Here is a 26,924-nt window from a genome sequence, read left to right on the forward strand (position 1 = left end):
ATGTTCTTTGTGCTTTTTGCAGGGTGACCTTTTCTTCAGAGTGTTTTGTTTTGTGAAACTTTCACCCTCCTCTTTTTGAATAAAAAGTTTCTGTTGACACAAAAGCCTCTTTTTTTTTTTCTCTTTTTTTCTTTAACTCTGAATCTCAATCTCATTTGTTTCCTTATATATATATATATATATATATATATATATATATAGAAGTTGGTGAGTGGTGAAAAACTTCACACTTTGCAAGTTTGCATCACAAAAACATCATCATAGTAGTAACATCAAACACAACTACAAAAGATTAATGAGTGGTGCTGGGAACATGTCTGATAATAAGGATCCGGGTATCATGCTCTTTGGCATGAAGATTCCTTTGCCGGAGTTTCAGATTCCAGCCAGCTCTCAAATGGGTTGTCAAATTCAGGCAAACTTTGCAGCCATGGTAGATACTTTCTTAAGTTCTTCTCATCTTTGTTTTCTTTTCTTGTAGTAAGATTTTCTTTCTTTCTTTCTTTTGTTTTTTCTTTGCTGGTTAATCTTAAAACAACTTAGGATTAGTTTGGATACTGATTTTGTCTTTGACATTTGACACATAAATATATAAATTCTTTTAGTTATGTAAAAGATACAAAAAAATTCTAGTATTTTCTTTCTTTGTTTCCTAAAAGTAGAAAGAACATATCTATCTCTATCTTTCTATTTTTTTTCTCTGTTTTAGAAACAAAATCCAAAAGCAATCTTAGTTATTATCTCTTCTGTTAGGCTGGTATTGATTCATTTCCAATGAATTGCTTCTTTATGTTTGAAAAAAATGCTTCACCAACTTGAATTTCATTGTATAACCCTTCATGTTCATGCTTCATTATTAAACTATGTTGATTAATTGGAATCCTCATATTAATGGAAGGCAAGACATATTTATCTTATAAGATTAAAAATTTGGTGGATACTACAATGAAGATTTATTAATTGTCTTTATGTAAAAAAATTTTGTTTACTCTTAAATGATGAATTATAAGGTTAGATTTTGATATGTTATAAAAGTATTGTTTTTATTTAAAATGTGATCAACTAAATAAATGACACTTTTATACAAAATATCTTTATAAAAAGATGTTTTTGGCATTTTCATTTGAGTAACTTCTTAAAAATTTATTATGTGCACACAAAAATTAGTTATTAAATCAGCTACTAGGTATATAAATGTGTAGGATAACTTATTTTTAATATATATTTTATATTTCAATATGTATTTTATACGAACGACCGATTTGGTGATTAATTTTTTATGTACACCTAATATAGTCGTAAAATATTAAGATACAGGACTTAGGAAATTGCTGCATTGTGTAAAGAGATTGAATTTCAAACAAGAGTAGTGTTATGTTGTTACTCTTTCCGTTTCTTTTTATCTTTCGCTCTGGAATTTCGGTACCTTCATAGCTCATGGCATCTGAAGGTACCGAAACTCCAGAGTAACAGATACAAAACGAAACGGCTCTGAGAGCAAAATTGTGATTAGAAATTTTCTCTGACTAATTCATTGCTGATTAATTTTTTAAAATCTTAGAATTCTTGCAGCAACCTGAAGAAAACAGAAGTAGAAACTCACTCTGCTCAAAACTCTGAGCAAGAAAAGAATACTTGCGGATCAAGCAACAGCAAACAAGAATCCAAGAACACTGAGGAAGGAAATGAGGAGAGTAGTAACACAGATCAAGAAAGAAGTTTCAAGAAGCCAGAAAAGATTCTTCAGTGTCCACGCTGCAACAGTTTAGAGACTAAGTTTTGTTATTTCAACAACTACAACGTCAATCAACCGCGGCACTTCTGCAAGAACTGTCAAAGATATTGGACTGCTGGTGGAACGATGAGGAATGTTCCGGTCGGAGCCGGAAGGCGGAAGAATAAGCATCTGGCCTCTCAATTCAGACACATAATAGTATCGGAGGGAACTCCGGCTGCAAGGTTAGAACCGAAAGAAGATTCATCTGGTAACAATGGTTCTGTATTGAAATTTGGTCCAGATGTTCCTCTCTGTGAATCCATGGAGTCAATGCTTAGTCTTCGAGATCAGAAGCCAAATGTTGATGCAGCAAGCTCAGCGAATTCTTATTTTCAAAATGAATCGTTAGAACAAAAGTGTTACCCTGTTCCTCCATGGATATTTTCTTGGAATCCAGGTTGGAACAATGGTGGTTCTCCGGTGAGTTTGACTTTTCCGGCAACGATGAGGGGAGTTCCAACCATTTCGCCACCGAATATTCCGTTGCAATTTGTTCCTGGAAGTTTCTGGAACAGAACACAAGTGTGGCCTTCACAAACCGCCGCAGTTTCAATAGGATCCAACGGTTGTCTTTCACCCTCTTCCTCTACTACAAGTAACAGTTGCTGCTCCGGCAATGGCTCTCCGACGCTCGGAAAACACACCAGAGATGGTAATGTCTTCATGGACGACGAGAAATCGGAGATATGTGTTTTGGTTCCAAAGACACTTAGAATTGATGGCCTAAATGAGGCTTCAAGAAAGCACTTGTATGAATCAGAAAATGGTGTTTCGAAAAAGGTGGAACAAAAAGGACAAGGCAAAGAGCGTGTATTAGGTGTGTCTCAAATCTTGGAAGCTAACCCTGCAGCAGTTTCTCGTGTTCATGCATTTCAAGAGAGCATACAATGAGTTTCAGCTTTCATTCAGCTGCGTTCGAAACGAGGAACAGAATAAGACAAGACACTGAGACAGAGACAAAAGACAAGCACAAGCAAATTTACGCATGAGAAACAAGAATAAGATACTGAGATAGAGACAGAAGACAAAAGACAAGTGAATTCACTGGTGTCTTATCTTTTGTCTCTATCTCAGTATTACCTCACATAACAAACTTGGCATATTATGGAGAAAAAGTGTTTTGCGGCCAGCATATATATATGAAGAATCTTCTTTAATTTTTTAATTATGTCCTGAAAATGATTCTTGAAGTTGCAACAATAAAACAGTGATCCTGCATCACTAATCATTTAAGGTAGTGTAAATTGAAAGTTTAGTGATTATTATTGTATTTAAGCCTATATCATGCAAAATTACTCAGCACTATATAATTTTTTATAACGATCAAAATATCCTTTAAATATTATATAAATATACCAAATTTTACCATTGTATCTTTGATGTAGCTTATGAATAAAAAGTACACATTTTAAGGGAAAAAAACTAATTAGTATAACTTTCATTATTTTGATTTTCAAGAAAAATTATGAAGAGATGCTCTTCATTGTATTTGAGAATTCATAAATAAAAAAAGAATTTCTTCTAATATTCTTGTCTTGTTATTTATATTTTTTTATCTTTGATCTTTTACATCCACTTCCATATCATCTCAAGCATAGTTAAACAACTTTACCTTGCACGGTGAACATAATTGGTTGCAATTGTCACAATTAAGCATATGTAAAGTGTCTTTACTTCATCATTGATAATTGATATTGAGTTAAAGTGCAGTTCTTTTTTCTTTTTCTTTTTTCCACATTAAAGTGCAGTTTTTTTTTTTATTGCATGTGCTTTTTGCCTTTTTCTTTATCTATTTTTAACATGTTTTCTTAATTCGTGTGATAAATCCTTTTGACTTAACCAAAATCCAAAAGTGTATCTTTGTTAAAGCCATGTTTGGGGGGCTTTCTTTTTACGATGAAAAAGACTCCTTTACTTAAGAAGTGAAGATATTTGCGTGTGGAATGTCAGCTTTCATGACTCATTTTGTGTAAAAAGCACTATTAAAAAAATCGATTTATTTGATTAAAGGCATTCTTTAGTTTTAACCTATTATTAAAAGCCCCATAGATTCTTTTTTAAAGTAATATGATAAGCAAAAATAATAAATTGTTGAGATAATATTTAATTTAGTCTCTCAACTTGCACGCCAATCTCAATTTAGTCCTTAAAGTTTCAATTACCTCAATTTTTTTGAATGTAACACATGTCCCTAACATAATTTTCGACGCATAAACGCTAAGGACAACCAGATGCTACGTTAGACTCTGTAAAACATCGTCGTTTTTATTTTGACACTCAAATAGCCTAAAAAACACCATAAGTGGTATTTATTGAAACTTTTCCTCCTAAAACAAGTGATTTGGCATCATTTTTAAACGATTTAAGCGCCAAAACCAAAATGGCGTTTTACAAGTTCCAATATGACATTGGGTTGGTTATGTCAACGCTCAACGTTTTTTGTGTTACAAAATTTGGAAACTAAATAAAAGCAATCGAAATTTCAAAAACTAAATTGAAATTCACATGCAAGTTCAAAGACTAAATTGAATATTAACTCTAAGTTCTAATGAAGTTCACGTGCAAGTTCATAAACTAAATTAAATATTAACTCTTAAGTTCTAATGATCTTCTGATATTTCTCATGATATATATCTAAATATAATTTATCAAAAAATATTAAAATATGTAATATATAACTTTGATTTAGTAACACCAGTTAACTGTTATCTTTGATGATGATAAGTAATATACGCATTAATATAAGTAATTCTAATAATATAATGAACTTAACTTATGAGCCAATGAGTTAAACTTACTCGAAGAACTCAAGCTTGACAAATTTAATATTTGAACTCAAATTGTGGTTGAAGCTCGGCTCACAAATTTACGAACTCAACTTACCGAGTTATTAATAAGTTGAACTCGAGTTAGCTCACGAGCTAGCTTGGCTCATCTTTAACCTAAGTGAAGGTCAAGCTTAACTAAGAAGAAAAATGATGGTGGTGGAAGTGGAACCGTGATGTTTATACTTGATAGTTATAAAGTGAGAAAAAATAGTATTTTTATTTTCCTAAAAAGAATTACTATAGACAACTGAAAATAACTATGAATACAAGCTGTAAGCTCTTCAATAATCACCATCGTCATAATATTCATCCTCATATGCCTCATCTCCATTTTCCTGATACATATTATCTTCATATTCTCCAGTCATGTCACCATCCTCAACTTCATCTTCTATTCCTACTGCATCATCATCCTTTAGTTTTTCCCCTAATTTGGATTCTCTATTTTCATCCTTGTCCAAAGATGGATCAAATCGTACTTTCTTGGGATTTTCTGTAGATACCTGTTGATCATAAGAGTTAAACAAAAGTGAGTACCGAACACCAAAAACGGATGGGGAAAAAAAAAAAAAAAGAAATTTTGCCCAAAACTCAAATCAGAGAGTAATGTGCGTTGAACACCATTTTTTTTTCACCGTTCAAAACACAATTTTAATTTGGGTAATGTATACTAAACGGATCATGGCACCAAAATGCTCGGTTATATGAAGACTAGAGTCTGCGTATCAAAAACCAAAAACAGTTCAGGAAGAGAATTACAGGATCACCAAATAGCTTTTCTAAGCGATCATAATTGACTTTGGAGCTGAGCCTCTGCAGATGAAACAGTATAAACAAAAATCATTACAGCATCCAAATAGTTAATTTCAAGAATATACTGTAAATTCAATTGATCAAGGACCTACAATAGTGTGAATAAGGAAACATATTAGGATATTCTCAGAAATTAATTAGCTTCCTAATTTTTCTTTACAGCTCTTATGCAATTGATATTCCATCACTATTTATCTATATTCCATGCACTTATTCCAAAAGGGGTATAACAATGCTATGTATACGGGAACTTATTCAAAATAACCTAAGAGTTCCATTTTCTTTTCTTTTCTTTTTGTTTTTATTGGGTATGCTATAATAAAGAAATTTAACATTAGAAATACCAACGATACGAAGGCAAAATACAATAATTTGGGTCAACAATATAGATATGTCTAAACAAAAGCTTTAGGGAATCATAGCCAGTTTAATAAACAAAATATATATGCATATGTTTCAATGATTTTACCTTTGTTCTCAACATCTGCCGGGTGGCCTCTATAGCAGATTGAGCAGGACCAGAATTTTTGGCCTCTTGAGCTCGTTTTTGTCTCATTTCCTGGAATGTGCATAAAAGTAGATAAAGTGAGAGAAGGGCTAAGTTGGAACTTGGAAGCTAGAGTTGTGGCAACAAGTTTTGGAAGCGTATGGTTTTCAAATAAGTAGAAGACTAATTGAGTTCTTGGAATGTAAATTTGGAAAGAAATCAAAATTTCTAGCCTAGCATTGAAAATTGAAGCCAACACAAGATTCAATATCTCGGATCTATTAGCTCAAGTGAGTAAAATTTTCTGTTTTTCCTGTGAGTTTGGGCGTGATTTTTTCTGGTTCTATTAATACCAGACCCGACAATCTTGTATTGATTAGTATAGAAAATCTTAATATGCAAGTGGAGCACAAGATTAAAATCAAACTTTGTCTAACACTTGCATCCTTGTCAATACACACACAAGTGCACAACACAGAACCTCAATAGGAAAACAAAATGTTATATCAATATTAGAAACCAATCATTATATATTTGTGTATATTAATACTTGTTCCACATATTTTTTCAGCAAAATCAATTACCAAAATATTTAAACTTTTCCAGGGAAAATAATCAAACTTTACGTAACAAAATAAACAAACTTTTGATTAACATAAAAAATCAGCCACCATTGTATTTCGATACTTTTATTCGTATTTTTATTATAAATGTAAATCAAGTTTGCTTATAAGTGGGAATCAAGCTAGATTCTATTATTATGAAATTTGATTATATTGTTTATGAAGTTTGATTAGAGATGTGAAAATGTGATCATTCCATATTCCTATATATAGTCCAATATTAGTTGCTGATTGGTGGCCTTTTATGGTGTCCATAAAGCAAAGTTGATTAAATTTTTTTCTCAAATCTTACCTTTCTGGACTTTGCCACAGCATCAGCAGCCGATTTCGCAAATTCTCTTGCTGCTAGCTCCTCTTCGGAACAATTTGCCTCGGCAAATTTCTTAGCAGCTGCAGCAGCTGCTTCCTTAGCTGCTTGTTCCTATATATAAAAGAAGAGTTTATAATTTGATAAAATAAAAGGAACCCAAGGACAACTATAGCCAAAAGGCATCCACTTCAGAGTATTATCATGACAGAATGTGGAAGAAATATCAGAGAATTATATCGAGCGATTAAACAGAAGATCAAATTGCATTGAAATTTCAGTACCTCAAGATATTCTCGATTCATATTTTCCCATATAATCTTCTTGTAATGTTTTTCCTCCTCATTGTGAAGGTAGCTATCAACCTAGGCAGCACACAATATTTTAGAAGAAGTAATTATCAGAACATTAAAAAGCAACATCAAAATACTACATATCACACACTTTCTTGAAAATATTTATGTTTTATGTTTAGTATAGGCTGAATATTCAAGCATCACGACTTCAGCAATTGTTTGCATAATGGGAAAAAATTGAACATCCTTTTTAAAATAAAAAAGAAAAAAAAATCAATCACAGCTGTAAAAGCAGAGTAGCATGTTGCTAATTGCACAAAACCATTAGCGTTTGGAAGCAGGGACTGGGACAAAGACGGGGACTTTGTATTGTGTTTGTTAACCAGAGACTAGAACTAAAATTTAAGTCTCGGGACACAGTTTCAGTCCCTTCAATATCTCAAGAAGGTGGGGACAGAGGGAATTGAAATTAATGGGGACGGAGACTGAAACTTTAATAACATCTATTTTGAAAATTACCCTCATTCAACTTTTTAAATTCCAAATCTAACCCCACATTCTCTTTTCTAACAAAATATTGAGATATAACTCAGTCCTGTACACTTCACACTAAACACAATACAGAGACTTAATTTAGTCTCTGTCTCCTAGTCTCAGTCTCTCATCACAGTGTCTCTTCCAAACGCAGCCTTAGTGCTAAGCAATAGGCAACAAATAAAACTGGTTTATTAGTCACCTCTAGATCATCAATATCAGATAAACTTTCTGATTCATCATGAGTTTTAGTCTTCGTATCATCTTCATGTGATTCATCAAGGTTGCCATCTTGAGTGGCTGTGTGCTCATAGTTATCTCCTGAAAATATCCCAAGAAAATAAGCATTTAAATAATATCAAGCAAAGAATTACAGTAGCCTAGAAAGAGGTAAAAAGAAACAAGCACCCACCAGCACTTTTTGGCTCTGAGGCATGTAATCCCTCTTTTTGGCTTCCATGTTCACCATTTGATGCTTTCACCATCTAATAAAAAGAAATATATATATATATATTAAAAAACAATAAATTGGATTTGTAGGTTGTACTAGCTGATTGCCCTTTGAAAATTGCGTTTAGTAATCATGCTTTTGAGAAGATTTTATACTTATATATATATGCCTTGAGACAGGACACTTTTTTTTTAACAGAAGAATAAGGAATACTAGCAAAAGCTGCTCCTTGATCAGATTCTATGAAGACATTTTCTCGCAAATAAATTTGAAGCAGATAAATTGAAAACTGTATGGTGCTTCAAGTGGCTCAGAAGTCAGGAAACCCGTGTAATCTGTTGGCACCTCTTCAACTGGAATATTCAGTTACAACTAGAATGCCTACTCTGGATGGAATATTCAGTGACAATTAGAATACCTGTGGATCTCATCACTTCTTGAAAGGCAGGTGTGTGCTGAGCTTTGAAATTTGGTACCAGCATGTATATGAAAATTTTGGTACTATAAAATTAAAAATGAAATGTATACTACCACAAGAGATACTTAAGGTGTACTCACATCATCTGTTCTATTGGCACTTTCCTCAGAATCTGATTTTACCCTTCTCTCCCTCTCAGCACGCTGGAAAGCAGGAGGATCCAAGCCACCATCAAGTCCACCAGAGAGTTTATCAAACTGCCAAAATAAGTGGAACAGGCAACCATCAGCAAAGGTTAATAAAAGGCAAATTCCCATATAAGGTAGAGTTGACTCACATCCTTGTAACATGTTTCACACAATCCAAGTGCAAAATAAGGCACAGCAGTACCCTTGTGCTCACATAGTAGATCTTCGGAAGTACATTTGTTCAATTCACCATTTGGTACTTTAATTGGCTGCTTTTCATGCTCTTTTGCCATTGTATGCAACTCCTCAATCTGTAAATTCGACAGATTAATGAAAATTTATATTTAATTCAAAATAGAAGTTGCCAGAAAAATGAAATGAAATAAATATTACAGATCACGACCTAAATGACACTATATTAATAATAAATTAACATTAGTCTTAGATTTATTTCAAGGTACAATTATTTGAACAAAACTTATATATAGAAAAGATGGATAAATAGGAACATGCCTATTAAATCCAACTTTTTATTTACTAAATTTGTGTAATAATAACAAGCACTTAATTTTCATGCACCGTCACTGTAAAAGAGATTTACAACCAATCATGTATTGCTACATCAGCAAAAATAACTAATTTTCAAACTCACTACTTCAAAAGTCATTTAAATGTATGAATTAGATTGGATGGACATGTAAAACTCTTTACACTGTCAATGCATCAAAACTAAATTCTAATAACAAATGTGAAATTAATCAAGATGATAAATACCTTACACTCGAACTAAGAGATCTTGCATTTAAGTCTTAGAAATAGCAAAACGTCTTTTTGCATATAAATGTGTTTTATTTGTTTTTTTTTTTTTGGGGGGGGGGGGGGGGGGGGTAAATTGGTGCACCAATCTCCTCCCCATCCCTCTTCTTATTTAAGTAAAATTACACTTCTCATATCTCTATAAAAATTAGACCCAACCATTTGTTAAAATCACCTATATCGAAAATCATTTATTCTAAACTTTTATAAATTGAACAGAAATAAGACTAAATCTAACAACATATATTCATGTATGTTTTAAACTTTTATATTACCAGCAATTTTGATCTATAAAGAATATATATTATATGATTTTAGACAGATGTGAAATTTTATAGACATGATCATATGTATAATTTTCTTATCCAATAGTAAGTTTTGTAAAAAATTACTTCAATAAAAGGTTATTCAACAGTGTAACATCCATTTAAGCCTACACCGATGTCATTGGATCCTAGCTCAAAGAATAACAGGGAATAAGAAACATACTGTCAAGCTAGCAGACTCTGTATTCTCAAACTCTACCAACCGCTTAGTCAAAGTTGCTTCACATATATGGACGATTCTTAGCTATGTTCAAAATAGCAAATCAAACAAAAAATTACATCAGTAGAGAATTAGTAAAGCTCAAGTAAGAACCACTGAAATTTAGAACTGTCATCGAAAATGAGGCAGAAAAATCCATAGGCAAGTGTATAACTAGTCTAAGCATAAGAATCTAGCCATTTGTTTTTGCTAAACTAAAGTGATTAATGTTATCAAAAATAAAAATGCTTAAGTGATAATAAAAATCCAAGGAACAAAATTATGAATCTGAATCATAGCACCACTGGTTTGTATACATGAAGCCATCCAGCATTCAAGTTTTTTTTGGAAAAATGAATAAAAATAAAAAGCACATTAATCACTTAATGGAAAGGAAAAAAAAATGCTAGTTCCAAAGAAATTAAGAAAAAGTCAATCAATCTAAAGTAACTCATTGAAACATAAAAGTCTAATGCAAATGAAAGAAGTGCTCTAATAGGAACCATTAGCCAACAATATTCCACAACTTCATTGTGGATGAAACATTATAAAATTTAATAAAACACACATACAGAGAGAAGAGAAAGAAGGTACAACTAAACAGCAACTAAAACATCAAAGCTTAAAAAACAATTTTAACTAAGATAAATAAGTGATCAAATAAATAAGCAACTTCAAAAGTCAAGCATAAAGTCGTTTAGCCACCCTACACATTATAAATGCCCAAAAAAGAAAAAACTCCGCACTGCTACAGTACAAGATCTTGAATAAAAGCAGAAATATTATTGGAGGAAAGAGAGAGAATCAGAGAAGTACAAGAACAGTGTGACCTGACTTCTGAGGAAAAGAAATCCTCTTCAAATAAAGAGTAGAGGAAATTGGGAAGAAAGAACAACCAAGAAAGCCTCAAGGAAAATAAAATGAAAACAAAATTGAAAGATCCTTTCCGTGACATAAAATTAAAAATCAATCACAAGGTAGAAAATGAAAACTTACAATGTCTGACTTAGAGCACTTAAAACCATTTGCAAGAGCAGACATATATAATGCTGCACCACATAATCCGCTTGGCTTTCTCCCTGTCTGTTTTTCAAACATTAGCAATATTACCACCAGCAGGAGAAGAAAGATTTCAGCGCCAAAGGAACAGATATGAATACCTCGAAAATAAATAAATAAATAAATAAAATCAGGAAAAGGCCAGTTCACCATCAAGTTACCTGCATCCAGTCACGTTTCATGCTAGCAATAATACTCAGCGCGGTTTCAGAGACAACCAAGTTCCTTTCCTTTAACAAATCTGCATGCAACTCAATATAGTTACGTTTACTTGTTCCAAAAACAATTAGGACAGAAATTAAAAGAGTATTTTAAACCAAATCCAATACATCTTTGAGATATTCTCATCTACTCTACAGTCTGTACATGCACACTTCTACCAGTGTATACAATTCACAGTAATAAAAGTGGTTTATTAGAAAAAGGGTTAATAAATAACTTTCCCTTTGATTTTTATTTCTTATACAACACTAAAATAGATTGACAATTATGTCATTCAGTAAAAAATAAAAGTTTATATTGGCCAAAACACTGGACATAGAATAGTCTAAGAATAATAATTATAAAAGATGAAAAGGAACAAAATTTTACCACCCATTTATATGGTACTATACATTATGCAGTAGAAAGCCAACAACGAAGTAGTGTCAATACAGTAAGGATGAGAATACCATATTGGATGAATGGATCCCCCAAATTGAAAGGATTAGAAATGAATGAATTAGAGATGATAAAATTAGGGTAACAACTATCCTATAAAAGTTGGAAAATCTCTCCTTAAAAACAGTTTCGGCATGGATGGAGAAAGATTATAGAAGCCCATGAATGAAAAAATGATAGAGGATAGCCCAATAACTAAAGGTTGATAAAGGACTATCAGCAAAACTATTAAAAAAGAATTTCAAATTCAAACTATAGAAATGATTTACAAAAAGACACTGATATCATCTTATCCATGTAGCCAACCCTACCAAATGAGACAAGACTTAGTTGTTTAGTCCTTCCACACTGCTCCTGTCCCTTTTAGTTTGAATGTCAATACTGAACAATCTTTAAAGATGAATTCTTTGGCATACAACAATGTTGCAGCACTGGCAAGTATTAAGGATGTCTATCCTCTTTCTTAAGTTACAGGTAAAATAAAAAATAAAAAAACACTCCCGTCCTCAATTGCGAAAAATTTGCAATATTAATCTGCTTCAGATAACCTACATCGTGCAATTTAATGAGATAATACTACGCACTCTACATTTCATTGATCTAAAGTGATACTTACTATTTGTGTATTTATAAATAAAAAGACTGGGATCAACAGGCTTCTGAACAATTGGGTGCTCTTCGAGCCTTAATACTTTACACAGCTGTAAAAAAACTGCACCTAGAACATAACTGCATCACAGTCATTAACAACAACAATATTCAGAGACACATTAAGATAAATCAAGAATAAAAAAGTAAGGGTAAAAATATAAAGGCAATGCCAGACACATCCAATGGGAAAAAGAGGTATACTCACACATTTATCCTTAAATAATTTGAAAAATCAATGAGAAGGTATGGCTTATTATTTTCCCTGAAAGAAGAAACATAGTTTCAGCATAAATTTAAAATATTACAAGAATGTGGATATGATAAGATTAGACTCGTTAACACCATGATAAGGGAACACAAAAAAGAATGGCACTAAACTAAAATCATGTTGCACCAGAACCATAGTCACAAAGTACTACAGGCATGTGTAAGTCATGAACCTATGATTTGACTAAAACCACATGCTTGGATGAGCGAATAGTAGGGATAATAACATACTGTTTTTTTTTTTGGAGAGAGAGAGAGAGAGATGACCAGTGAAGGAATCAATATATATCATTAGAGATATTAGCATGCTACTTAGCTTAAAGCTATAGCATACGAGAGATAACTTACCGGAATGCAATATAAAGACAAGCAGCCTGCACTTGCTCTGATTTACGTCCCCGGGTAAAATTCCGCTCAAGTGCTATCTTCACTAGGCATACACAAGGATTCAATAATAAAAATTTTCGACCAAAGAAAATTAAACAGAAAGAAAATTTCGAATGGATGAGGAATGATAGAAATCAAGTCTAATATCAATTAAGTTAAAAAAAGCTACATACTCTATAAAAGGCCACAGCTTGCACGGTCATGTTATCATCGTTCACTCCAAGGCCATAACTTAAGTATTTGATCTCCTCAAAAGCTACAATCAAGAAAAAAAATGCATTTAAGAAGACAAGACATAAATGGTAACTAATTTTATTATCTTTAAACATAATCATTAGAAAAAAAAACATTCAAACTTCTTTAGACATGTTCTCTATAAAATGTTCATCACATGCTGACACTATCATCAGCAGTGGCTGATGGAAGGATGGTACTATAGATGTTACATTTCGTGTCTCAGCATAAATGTAATTGCACCACAAACTTAGAGAAGATAAATAGAAAAAAAAGTTTAAATAAAATGTGAATATAAGTAATAGGACCTGAAAGAACTAAAGTTATAATAATGACAAGATTTGATAGTGAAAAATCTGTAGCAAAAGAAATACCTCTATCTATAGTCCTTTGACGTGAGGCAGAGAATTCGCTTTGAATTGTTCTGACATAATGGCCAGATAATTGGCTCTATGTGGAGCAACAAAATAAAGAACCATATGAGGGAACAATGAAAGATATCAACATAAACAATTGTGTAAAGAAAAAAACAAATAAATAAAACACAAGTTATATTTCAAATTTTGAAACACATTTAGTGAGTGTTTCTCATGTGACAGCCTAAAATCTTCAGTTCAAATGTAAGATATACCCATGATTATTTGAAATATTGTTGATTAAGAGAAGAACATAATGTGCTACAATAATCTCATTTCCATACCCATTTCTCCTTTGGCACTTTGAGTCACACTATATCATCAAAATCACCACAAAGGGAAAAAAAGAACTAGGAAATTTCTCTCATACCATTCCTTTTTTTCACACGGTATCAATGCCTAATATGAATTTCAATTGGTGCACAGTATCTGTTCTACTACCCATCTTGTTTCGACATTAAAAAATACCAAGCTACTTTGGCACTCGTGTTACAATTAAATGTGATGCCTTATAATAAAGATCTCATACTATAGTTTGAATATTTAATGAGAGTGAAAGAAGAGGCAAACTTTCAGATTGCCCTTATAACAGCACAATAAGTATTAAAGAAAGAATGTAACTTTTCGAGTTATTCCATCCCCTAGTCCTCCCAGTTGCCCAACAGTAAAATACAGCAGAAAAAACAACAGAATAAGAAAGAAATAAACAGCCAAATTTTAGGAAAAGAAATATTAAAATAGATACCGGGGGTGATAAACATCAAAGCAATGGGTATAGTTAAGATTCAATTTAATTAATCCCCCTAGAAACCACTAAAATAATCCTTGCCTTACCTGTCCAGATGAATTTTTCACAAATGTGGCCTCTTCAGAAAAAAGATAATCTTGCAACACCTTACCACATGTGCCACAACATCTGATAATAATAACCACACAGGTCAAAAATAACAACTATAAAAAAATAAAATAAAAATAAAATTTAGTTCTAAATTAAATAAATAAGTTAATGAAAATCTTGCAGTGTACAATACTCACAAAGAACCATAATCAGTTCTCAACGCACTAACATTTTGGACACAGTGATCACAATACACCATTATTTGTCCTGTCCTTTTATTTCTTTTTCTGGTTAAATAGAGCTCTTTGCCACACTTCTTTACCAATAAGATCAAAACAAATATAAATCTGCAAAATCAGTGATGGAAATATTTTAATCAGTAACTTTAAAAGGAGGCATAAACCGATGAAAGAACCCACCAAAAAACAAACAACAGTAAAAGAGAATCCAACAGTTTGAGCTTATTGGTTACTGTCTCAAGTACAAATATAGACATGGAGCTACACATGGTAGCAAGGAGAGACAGATAGAGACACCGGGGGACTAAAATACAGTCTCAATGTGCATATTCAAAACCAAGGACACTAGTTGTCTCCGTTGTCCTTCATTCCAAACAGAACAAAACTGGTTTGAGTACAAAGAGGGGAAAAGGATAACCATCTAACAGCCTATGCTACATACATAAGAGTACGGTACCAGCCTATGCTAAATACAAGAAAATCACAATTTCCATTCTATGAAAAAGAACCTCACATGATAATTGAGGACACACACTAACTTCCCAACATTGCATCTAAGAATAAGAAAATACAAGCCTTGAGATATTGTTCAGTGCAAATATGCGGCAAACATTCAAGAACAATAAGCGAAAAAACTCTAACAGCCACTAAAATCAGGCTGATATCAACGTAACAGGGTCAAACTGCACTAGAGACATGAACAACAAACAAGAACCAGTGAATCACTCATCACATCACATCACATAATACTGTCAATATAAAAATATTAAAAAAGAAAAACAAAAGAGCTAACAGCTGAGCAATTGTACTGACCGAGAAAAGAAGGAGGAGTTTCCGGAAGCGGTTACCGGAGAAGAAGGCGGTAGCTATGGACGGTGGGGTTGTGAAGATGTGGCGGAGATGGTGTGGGATGCGGTAGTTTTTTGGGAGTGGCCGAGTGGGGGGTTAGGGGGTCTGTCCGAGAGAAAATAGGATTTGGGTAATATATATTTATATATATATATATATATATATATACACACTTTTTTTTTTCATAACAAAACATTATCTATTTTAAGAAAGCAATTTGTTGGTTTTAAAGAATAAAGTAATTTTTCAATTAAAAATATTTCTTATTTTCTATCCGAATACAACACTGTTTTTTTATAATAAAAAATTAAAAAACAAATTTTTTGAAAAGAAAAAAAGACCAACCCAAATTCATCCTTAACTTTTTAATTCAAATATTTAGAATATATTGATAGTTAACAATATAAGATTTAAAGATTATTTAAAATTAGATTGAGCATATCTTAAGAAACAAGCATGGATTATATTAACTATTTTTTTTAAAAAATTATATATATTAAAAGTAGTCATCAATTAACCAGGTAAAAAATTATTTTATTCTCCTCACACATGTAAATACTTAATGACACGATTTTAAAAATTGAAAAATAATTTTAATTTTCGATTAAAATTATGGGTGAACTTCTAAGAAAATATCTTTTTTTGAGTTATCTTTTTTTAAAAGATCTTATGAAAAAGTAAAAGTAATTTTATGTTTAGATATCTCATACAAAAAATTTTTTTATTTATCAATTATATTTGGGTATAACAATATAAAAATACTTTTTTATTTATTTATTACATGAAAAATATCTTTTTTTTAAAAAAAAATCTTTTAAAAAAAATTTAAATACAACTTCTCAAAAAAAATTTTTTATTTTTCTAATACTTTAACTTTTATTACTAAAAATTTGCCAAATACGCTAAAAAATAAAAAAAAATTTATTGAAAAAAAGATTTTTTTATTAGAATAATGACGCCTAAACAAACACTAAAAAGATAAAAATTATATTTAACCTTAGAAATTATTTTGCCTAGCAAAATAAAAATTAACCCGATATGGTCATTAAAATTTGTTGGGATATGCAAAAAGTTCCTTGGTAAGTGGTAACCAATATGGATATTACTCGGGTAACATTTACTGTTAGAGTAAGAAATTCCCCTCGTTTTTTTACGCGCCTATTACATCTAGCCAAGGTTCTGAAAACCGGACCGGCCATCAAACCTCTTTAATTACTGGTTTATTAATTTATTAGTCTAACCGATCCAATCAATGGTTCAACCAGAAAAATCATTTTACAATAAAATAATAAATAAATTATAAAGGACCAAAGATGAGGATACTCCAAGAACTTCTACTAAATACAACATCATTTAACATTATCACACATTCTCACACACAAATGCAGTCTTAAAGAACAACCACAGCAAGTGACTTGGAAAAAAAATGTAAACACAGAACAATCACAAGCATACACAACATGTGAATATTATTATAGCAAACATAATAACAAAATAGCTCTTCTAATGCGTCTCCGAAAATATTCCAAATAAAAGAAACTACATAATCTGATCCACTTGATTAAAAAACTTAAATATATTAGAAAAATTAAGAATCAACTAAAAGAAAAAGAAGAGGAAGGCCTGGTTGATTCGATTCAATTGCCTGAGATGAAGAATCAAATAGGGTTGAGAAGCTGAGAGTTTAAATGTTAAACCTCAATATTCAAATAACGTGGCTCCATTATTGTTATTATTACACCCTTCTAATGTCACAAACTCAATATATATTATAGTCCGTTTTGACACTTGTGTATTCACAACTTGGCCTCATCATTCTGATGCATTCCTTAAATATAAGAAAAAGTCCCAATAAGCTTTCGTTACAATTTTATCCAGAGAGTAAAGAGTTGGGGTTTTGGTTCGGAGTTCATGCCAATGATGATGACGAGAGGGATGAATCCGTGAATCAGTAACATAGGCAGTGCGAATTTTAACAAAGCTCATCACAATGATTAACAACAACAAAAAGCACTGAAAGAATCAGTAATATAGGCAGTGCAAATTTTAACAAAGCTCATCACAATGATTAACAACAACAAAAGGCACTGAAGGAACAGTGAATCAGTAACATAGCCAGTGCAAATTTAAAATTTAAAAGTTATCAATTTAAAATTTATCATCAAATACAATCAGTGAGCAAAGCCAAATCAATCAAGCATTGACTGAGCATTCTGTTCTGATTCTGTGACTAGGAAGCAACAAATTCAGCAACAAATTCAAGTTACAGCAACAAATTTTTAACAAATTAAATCACAACCACCTAGCAATTTAGCAAATTAAAACAACAGCAACCCAGCAATTTAGCAAATTATCAACTTAACAAGTTCAAGAACAGAAAATCACAACAAAAACAAAAAAAAAAATTAAAAGTAACAGAAGAACAACAAAACAACAACACAAGAACAATTAGCAAATTAACAAGTTCACAATTACAGTTAAAATTTACCAGAAGAACACTAGTGCAAGTGGAATCATCACGCTAATATGTTTTCTGCAAAGATGCTATTTGTGCAGCTAAAATTTCCTAATTACTAAGATCCAATTATTCTAATTTCACATGCAATCAACTTACTAAGTTTTTAAAAGCTAGAAATTATAAAACTAACCAGAAATATGGTTAAAGCATTTCATCAAACATGTTGAGTGCAGTAAAATTAAAACGAAATAAGAGAATTCAAAGCTTAATATCAATGTGATAGAGAAGAGAACATAACTATTGTAAATTTAATTCAGCCTATGAAAAAATCCAAACCACTACCAAATCAAATAGTTACTTATTGTAATAGAAATCAGAAGTTGCAGAGTTTGAAGCAGAGTATTGGTGTTGTGTGAGTGTATTGTCTAGTGGCGGGTTTAGGGAACTCACGGCAGCGACAAAAGAGAGCAGTTCGACGGCTAGGTGGAGCGCGCGGGTTGGTTGCAGAGTTTGAAGCAGAGCAACGTGACTTCCAGACGAACGTGAATGCGAACTCGAATCGTGAACGGCGAGCGAACGTGAACGGGGAAGAACGCGAACGAAGACGACAGCTCAACGAAGATGCGAACGTGAACGGCAAACAAACGGCGACGGAAGCGCGGCTGAGCAGACAAAGACGACGGACACCGAGCTCGAGGAAGCAGCCGCGATCGGTGACAGCGAACAGGGGTTGAAGACTCCAGCACGAGGGAAGCTAGATAGACGGACGGATGGCGAACTTTGAGTGCGACGGGTGGCGAACTTTGAGTGCGACGGACGGCGGCAGTATGCTACTCCTTGCGGCGGTGGTGTAGGCTTACAGTGCTAGGGTTTTTTGTCTGGGTTTGTGTGATTTCTTTCTGAATTAAAGAAAGAAACGAAGGAGCTTCCGTTTTTGTGTAAACCGCCGGATTCCGGTTCGTTCCAACCGTACGGTTCTCGTCCGGTTCAATGGTTTTCACCGGTTTTTTATTAACGGTTTTTACATGTTTGACCGGACTGTTATTATTGTCAGTTCGTGGTTGAACCTGTTCGGCCGGCCGGTTCGGTTTTTATAACCATGATCTACCCTTTCCACATGCCAACAGAGAATCGCAATTCAACTGCTACTGATTCGAATTCTTTCGGAGGTTCACACTCCGACGATGATGGGAATATGGTTTATCGTCCCTGCGGTGGTGACTTCATTCTGTGCGGTGATTTTGGGACTTGGTCTCCGCGCGGTGAGCGGGAGGAGGAGCAGGAAGAGAGCAGTTGGGTTCTTTCATCCGTACACCAACGACGGCGGCGGCGGTGAGAGGGTTCTATGGTGCGCAGTTAGAGCCATCCAAGAAGAGAGCCCTGACCTTGACTGCCTTGTCTATACGGGAGATCACGATGCCACGCCGCAGAGCTTGGCGGCTCGAGCCGTCGACCGCTTCGGCGTCACGCTTCTCTCCCCCGTAAAGGTTTTCTCTAAGAACTTCCTCTTGCTGCTTCTGCCATCACTTTTGTTTTTTCATTGTTTGTTTGGTTCTGAGTTTTGTTTTGGATAGAATCTTTTGAAGCTTTTTAATTCATCATTCGTTCACATTGCACATTTTAAGTGTAGCAGAATTTATATTTTACATTGTAATTGCGCGATTTTGACCGTGTCAAGCATTACCTAGGTGGCAACTAGTTTTATAATGAGAAGAGGAGATAGATACTGATTTTCTGAGGATGGAATCTGTAAGAACATTCGTGACATTTTATGTTGTGAGAGGCAAGCAACATTGGTTTTTCTTTTTTCAGGGATTTTTGTTTGTATTGTGCACTGTAGTTGCTTGATTATGGCTATGTCTGCATTTACCTTAACGGCAAGAAGTTTTTTTCTAGTGCCAAATTGCAATAATGAGTTGAGGATAGATACTGCAAATGGATTCCATTAGAGCATTAGTTTAGAGCCGAGCCAGTAGCTCAACTAGCATTTGTAGTTTTGTTGTTTGGTTGTTGGTTTGCTTGTGTATTTTTATACTTAATTGTATCATAATGCAAATGAAAATGAGTTGTATGTAAACTAGACAACAAACTTAATTGATCACTCTATGATTTTAGAGAATCTCTAGTTTTGTGGACTAGATTCAGCTGAGCATTGATGATGATCAATCTGTGATCATATAAGAATTTAATCTAAGATTAAAGAATAAAAGAGTGGTTTTATATTAACTAAAGGGAAATGTTTATTTGCCAAGAGTCAATATTGCATAAGGACCTTGATTTAACCTATTGATGAGTTATCCCTTTTTCTATGGATCAAATATGACTGTGAAAAACACCAGGAATTTGTGGCCCAGGGTTTAGATACAGCGTTAGATAGAAAAGGGAATTATCGAAATGTATTGTATGTGGGATAGTGGTTGGTGTGGGAGGGTTCCCCATTCTTGGATTAAATCCAATATATATAGTGGAAAAGAAACAATAGAAAATTTTCTTCTTGGTACAATTTTGGGGTGGGAGATGTATTCTGAATGGTACTTAACAGCTGAAATAAGTTATTGAGTCACCATGAGTGCATATAGTTTAGAACTGACTAGACCCTTGCTAGACATAAACCTTTGATTCTTCTAGAGCAGCTATCCCCACTAGAAGTGAAGTTAGCCAAGTAAAAGAGGTGAAGCAATAAATTAATTTCTCAGAAGAATTATTTAACATTTTCCTATGGTACAAAATAAATTTGAGATTATTTGCTAATATGTTGGCTATTGTTACTTAATGTGGTAAATAGCACTTTTTTGGAACATATTCTGCAATAATGCAATTGATTTCATGAAAAGCTTAGTAAACCTTTGTCTTGTTATCTTAATTCTCAGGTGGTTTACTTGTACAAGAGGAAGTGGATTGAAGAAACCACTTATCCACACTTTACCATGATTGGTCAAAGTCTTGGTTCTATGTATCTTGCTTGGGAAGCATTGTGCAAGTTTCCTCCTTTATATTATTTTGACACAAGTGGATATGCATTTACATATCCACTTGCAAGGTTGTTTGGATGTAAAGTTATTTGCTACACACACTACCCAACTATCAGTACAGATATGCTTTCTCGTGTTAGTCAGCGCCGCTCTATGTATAATAATGATGCCTCAATTGCAAAAAGGTTTGATATTTTATTTTGGATTTTGCATATTTGTTTTCTTCTCCTGTTCTGAGTTATACTTCATGATTTTTTTTCTCATTCTCTTGTCTGTACTTGGAAAATGATGATATTCATCCTGTGTTAGTATTTCATAAATTTGTATATGAAAGGAGTTTCTCTAATAAAACTTGCACAGAATTCTCTTGATTTGTATTCTTTGGGCATATGGCTGTTGAAAGCTGAAATTGTGTGGAAATTTAATTTTTCTTCTGGTCGATTCCTTTTTCACATTTCCCTTTCTCTTCAATTCATGTATGCTTGTATTTTTTAATATGCACCAAATACATAGAATTTTTAACAGATTATGAGATTTAGAAACCTAATGGTTGATCTTTTATGGTTTCTCTGAAAACTACTTACATGGTAATTTCTCAGATTTCTGTTATTGATTTTTAACCTTTGATAAGAGTAAAATTGCAGCACTTTATGTCACATTTACCTGTTGCTGATCTAAGGAATACAACAACAATTTTCTGGCAGTGTTTGGCTTTCCCGGTGCAAAATGATCTATTATACCTTCTTCAGCTGGTTGTATGGGATTGTAGGATCTTGTACACACCTAGCTATGGTCAATTCATCTTGGACCAAATCCCATATTGAAAAGCTTTGGGGTATTCCACATCGTATTAAACGAGTTTACCCTCCTTGTGATACTTCAGGGCTCCAGGTTTGAAATCTGTTCTTTATTGGCTTGAAATATGTTGCTATAAAGTGAAGTCTATTTCTCCCATGCCGCTTTTGCTTGCTGGACTGAATTATGTATTGCATGTTGCTTTACAATAATTGAAGGCTCTCATGGTTCTTTTTCTTCTTTTTTTTCCCCTTCTTCTTATGTTCCCCTTTATTAAACTTGAATTTAATCTCAGCACTATCTACATTCAATGGGACTGAGTTACTATAAGCACTGGCAATTGCTATTAAGCCAGCTGAATCATAATTGTCACATGAGGGCAATCTACAAACATTTCTGATCAGATCCTTGGGTTTATTGTTAGAATAAAAATTTTTCTTAAGAGGTGGATTTAGTAGTTTTTTCTTACAAATTGATGTGCCGTAGTATGTTAGGACACCTGTTTCTAAACAGTTTTATACTAGGAAGAATAAGAGCAGGATGGGTCCAATCAGTTGGCAGGCCTAATTCTTAAATTTATTTATTTATTTAATCAGTTTTTTGATAATGGAAGAATATCATTACGACAGAAAGAAGAATAATAGGAAGATGGAGAGTAAGACTTAAGAGATCCTCCATATAAGAGCAAAAAACTATCAAAAAAGGAGCTATGTATGTAGCATATTTTTCCAATTTCGTAAGCCTTCTGCCAAGTAGATGATCCTATCCCGTAAAACATGCTTGTTTGAAAATCTGTCATTGAATTTGAATGAATTGTGCTCCAGCCAAATACTCCAAACCAGCAAATCTAGTCAAGAGAAACTGATACAAGGTTTTAGGACACGCCCACACTCACCCAAAGTACCAAACGAAGTATTCAATAAACAATAGCCACAAGACAATGTAACAACAGATGTGAAATTGATTCTGACTTGGCCCCTCACATAACACAAACATCAAGGGATACAGCTTTGTGTAGCCTTCGAACCCTCGATATGTCATTGATTCATTGGTATTAACTATGTTGAGCACAACTGTCCATGTAAAAGATTTGACTTTAGAGAGGTTTGGAATTCCGAATATGGTTATCAAGGTGGACTACAAGCAAAACATATAAGATGGACTACAAGCCAAACCTTTTATCAGGTTAGAAGATAAAAGAGCATTATCAATGAGATCCCAAATACCATGAAGGTTTAGCTCATGAAAGAAGTCCCAAGAAAAGGAAGAATCTTGTACAGTACATATAGGTGAGTTATGCAAGGAAGATAGACAATACAGAAGAGGAAGGGCTAAATTAAGAGAGTTGTCTCCTACCTACTGGTCTTCCCACAAGTTAAAACGGGAATTGTTACCTACCTTCAAAGAAAGGAAGGGCTTAAAGTAGTATAACCTTGAGAAATGAATTTCCAAGCGCTAAAATAAGTAGCACGGATAGCAATATTAGGGTGCGTTTGGTTTGTGTTTTCATTTTCTGTTTTCATTTTTAGTGTTTTCTATTTTCTGGATTTTGTGAAGGAAAAAGTGAAAATAGGAGGTGAAAACAGAAAACGGGATTTTATTGTTTTCACTTTTTCCTTGACAAAATCCAGAAAATAGAAAACACTGAAAATGAAAACAGAAAATGAAAACAGAAAATGAAAACGCAAACCAAACGTATCCTTAGCATTCCATCCATTCCTGCTCAACCCATAGGTACCCTTGATAAGTTGGCAGACCTTATTGTAAACAATGGAGCACAGAAAAGTTTGTCAGAAAGGCAGCAAATTTTGTAGGGTCCATCAAGTAGTAAAGACGGCTAGAAGGAAACAAATGGGATTTGGGGTAAAAGGGGAAGTAGTTTAGGTCATTTGGTGAGTCTCAGGGAGATAAAGGAGCTCTCAGCATTTACAAGTTAATCGTATGCTTCTAGGATTCCTGTAACACATTGTTCAAGAACTCTCTCAATAATACAATGATTTTTCTTCCATTTTCTCTAATTTTCCAACCGTTTCTATCTCTCAACTAACATATTATACATATATGAGCTTTGCCTACTGTGGTAATCAATGATGGATTCTAACAGCTCAGCAATATGGCAGGTTCTTCCATTGGAAAGACAAGCTGAAATTCCTGTGATAATATCAGTTGCACAATTTCGACCAGAGAAGGTGGGCATACTCCTATCAATTTTGTGAACAGTAGGTACAGCAGCTTTTGATTGGTTCATTGGGTTGTTGTTGATTACACCAAGTTTACATGTTTCTTTTCATTCTAGGCTCATGGTCTCCAACTTGAAGCCTTTTCAGTTGCTGTTAAGAGATTAGATTTTAGCTTGCCTAAACCTAGACTACAGTTTGTGGGTAGCTGTAGAAATAAATCAGACGAGGAAAGGCTTCAAGTGTTGAAAGACAAGGCGATTGAGCTAAATGTGAATGAGCAAGTAGAATTTCACAAGAATATAAGATATAGGTCAGTACAATTGGATTCACAAGTCTTTTCTAGTTACTTTTCCAGTTTCCCATACATCTCCTAAAAATGTGCTTTCTCTGTATAATAAACACTTCTGTATAATGCATGTGAATGCTTTCAGTTTGCCTTTCGAGTTCTAATCAGAGATTTGTCATTTGGTCTTCTTTTACCATAGTATTTTGGTAGTCAAATTATTATATCATGTTAAAGAACTCTAGTGGGACATAAAAGAACTCTTTGATCCTAGAGGAAACCACTATTTTGGCTCCCAAAAGATTTAGTTTCCGATAAAATGGTCCCCGAAAGAAAGAAATGACCTCCTGATCCCCAAAGATTAATTCACAAAATTTGTTAGACGGAGTTAATCTTTAGGGGACAATTAATTTAATTCTCTGGGGGTCATTTTACTGGAAAATATTTTGGGCGGCAAAATAGTAGTTTGTACATATAAACCAGTGTTGTTTATGCATCATTTCTGGAATTTAATTTAGACGGTGTTTCCTTGAGGTTGCTGTTTTGTCATTAGTTATCTTGGGGAAATAGTAGTGAATAGTGTTGTCATAAATAATTTTGATGAGAAATGGATGTTTTTGAACCCAATTGGATTATTCATCCTGAATATTCTGGCATGTAGGTTGGAATAAGAAGACAATAAGAGTTACTTTAGCTAGTTTTAAGCATATTTCACAATTTCAGAGGAAATCATTTCCCCCGTTTGTCAGGATTAGTCCAATGAGATTAGATTTGAACTCCAAGTCGGTTTGAATTATTGAACTATTATACCATTACTCTTGCCTCAACATGAAAGGCTTGCACCTTCATACCCTATATACTCAGCACGCAAAAGTGGATCTTACTTAGAATTTGTGCCATATTTGAGACGTTCTGTTGATCATATCTTCATCTACCAAAGACATACATAGCATAGATTGCAGTTATTTTGGAGCTATTTATCAAGGTCAAACTGTTAACAAGTTGCTGGAATTCAAAATTGGTATTTGATTTATTCAACTTGTTGCTTTACTTGAACGACTTATGGTGGGGTATAGTTCCTCTAAGTTGCAGCTATTCAATTAAAGACTAAAAGATCAATAGTGAATAAGGCAGGTTGCTGACTTGTCAATATTTTAGCCATGGATTTGGGAATTCGACTGGAAAATGAAGCAGCCTAATTAGTCATAAATATACATGTATAAGAGCGTTCAATGGCTTGGATTAATATTTGGGATTTCGATATATTAAGAATGTTTCTAGACCAAATTAAATGATCATTATTATCACCTCATTTTTACGTAGTTAATTGGTTGTTCGAGTTTGTGCTTGTAGAAACCTTAATATTCAATGCTATTATTGGCATAACCTGCAGAGATTTGGTGGGACTTTTAGGGGCCGCTGTTGCTGGCATCCACTCCATGACAGATGAGCATTTTGGCATCAGTGTTGTAGAATATATGGCTGCTGGCGCCATTCCAATTGGTGGGTGTTGTATGCAATTTTACCTTTCGGTAAATACTTCGGCATACTTTTCCCTATTTGGGTGTGTTAAGATGTATTAATTATTCTTGTAATGTTTGCATGTTAGCTCATAATTCTGCTGGGCCGAAAATGGACATTGTATTAGATGAAGATGGAGAACAAACAGGATTTCTTGCCTGCACTGTTGAGGAATATGCTGATGCCATTTTGAGAGTTACAAGGATGCCAGAGTCAGAGAGACTTAAGATGGCTGCAGCTGCAAGGAGACGAGCAACGAGGTTTTCTGAGCAAAGGTTTTACGACGACTTCAAAGATGCCATACGGCCAATACTTTGTCATACATCTAGATGATGGCTTGGCCTAATGGTCTGCGTCAGTGTAACTTAACATAGTGAGTTCCTAGACTCTTCTCTGGAGCTTGTTTAGGAATCCAGGAAACTTAGCTATAAATACAGTAACTTTGTTACAGAACATTTTTGTTTTCATCACCTTTTAAAAAGATGTTAACAGAATAACAGTTATGCTGACTTACAGATTGATGAATAGTTTTTACTTGTATAGAAGACAGTTGAAATTTGGATTCTTCTGTCTACATTTTTGTTTTGTGCATCATTGTGACTTGACTTTCATTTTTATTTTTTATTTTATTTTAGTTTTTTTTTTTTTTTTTTTTTGTGCGTGGCCTACAAGTATTCTTGGATGTGAATTGATCTTGAATCGAATTGATGGACTCCGTTATTAATGTGATTGTGTCTAACTAGTAACTACGGGTCGTTATACTTTGTCACAAAATGAGGAAGACAGATATATAACAGTAGCGCTTGCACAGTCGATAAACACATATATAAAATGACACTGTAAAAGTACAAGAGCTCTTTTTAAATTTTTATGTTTAACATTTTACAATAGATTTTAGGCGAAGTCTATGGTGTAGATACCATAAATTATCTATATGTATAGAAGTAACGTGTTATAATTTTCTTAGTGACACCTAGTTCTTTTTTTTTTTTTCTTCTCTATGACAGCAGTCATATCAATGACACATTACAATTTCAGATTTTTGTCTCCTT

General features: G+C 33.5%; 3 protein-coding genes across 7 annotated transcripts; 2 read left to right on the plus strand and 1 right to left on the minus strand.

Annotated features, from left to right (window-relative positions):
* The first annotated feature begins 221 nt into the window (after window positions 1-221).
* LOC130956224 (cyclic dof factor 3-like) lies at window positions 222-3,154 on the plus strand. The gene is made up of 2 exons (XM_057883273.1): window positions 222-433; window positions 1,562-3,154. Exons 1-2 carry the CDS (start codon window positions 296-298, stop codon window positions 2,666-2,668), a joined length of 1,245 nt encoding a protein of 414 aa, XP_057739256.1. The 5' UTR covers window positions 222-295; the 3' UTR covers window positions 2,669-3,154.
* A 1,352-nt stretch (window positions 3,155-4,506) lies between these two features.
* On the minus strand, window positions 4,507-19,055 carry LOC130955894 (uncharacterized). Of its 5 annotated transcripts, none has more exons than XM_057882891.1 (20): window positions 18,572-19,055; window positions 14,773-14,922; window positions 14,572-14,653; window positions 13,696-13,771; window positions 13,261-13,343; window positions 13,049-13,125; window positions 12,639-12,695; window positions 12,399-12,511; window positions 11,284-11,363; window positions 11,060-11,146; window positions 10,028-10,108; window positions 8,872-9,033; window positions 8,675-8,791; window positions 8,078-8,150; window positions 7,868-7,986; window positions 7,120-7,200; window positions 6,821-6,949; window positions 5,888-5,977; window positions 5,365-5,418; window positions 4,507-5,108 (listed from the first exon to the last, which is right to left on the minus strand). In XM_057882891.1, exons 2-20 carry the CDS (start codon window positions 14,832-14,834, stop codon window positions 4,887-4,889), a joined length of 1,845 nt encoding a protein of 614 aa, XP_057738874.1. In that variant the 5' UTR covers window positions 14,835-14,922; window positions 18,572-19,055; the 3' UTR covers window positions 4,507-4,886. The 5 variants fall into 5 exon arrangements, with proteins under 5 accessions (XP_057738874.1, XP_057738877.1, XP_057738875.1 ...); XM_057882894.1 differs by having other exon boundaries at window positions 13,049-13,130; window positions 14,805-14,922; window positions 18,572-19,050; XM_057882892.1 differs by having other exon boundaries at window positions 14,805-14,922; window positions 18,572-19,044.
* Window positions 19,056-19,259: 204 nt separating this feature from the next.
* Window positions 19,260-26,455, plus strand: LOC130954497 (GDP-Man:Man(3)GlcNAc(2)-PP-Dol alpha-1,2-mannosyltransferase-like). Its single transcript, XM_057881244.1, has 7 exons — window positions 19,260-19,608; window positions 20,992-21,278; window positions 21,798-21,984; window positions 24,009-24,077; window positions 24,185-24,378; window positions 25,745-25,854; window positions 25,961-26,455. Exons 1-7 carry the CDS (start codon window positions 19,306-19,308, stop codon window positions 26,203-26,205), a joined length of 1,395 nt encoding a protein of 464 aa, XP_057737227.1. The 5' UTR covers window positions 19,260-19,305; the 3' UTR covers window positions 26,206-26,455.
* Window positions 26,456-26,924: the final 469 nt, after the last annotated feature.

Source organism: Arachis stenosperma, chromosome 10 (genome assembly GCF_014773155.1).
Source record: "Arachis stenosperma cultivar V10309 chromosome 10, arast.V10309.gnm1.PFL2, whole genome shotgun sequence".
Lineage (NCBI taxonomy): Eukaryota > Viridiplantae > Streptophyta > Magnoliopsida > Fabales > Fabaceae > Arachis > Arachis stenosperma.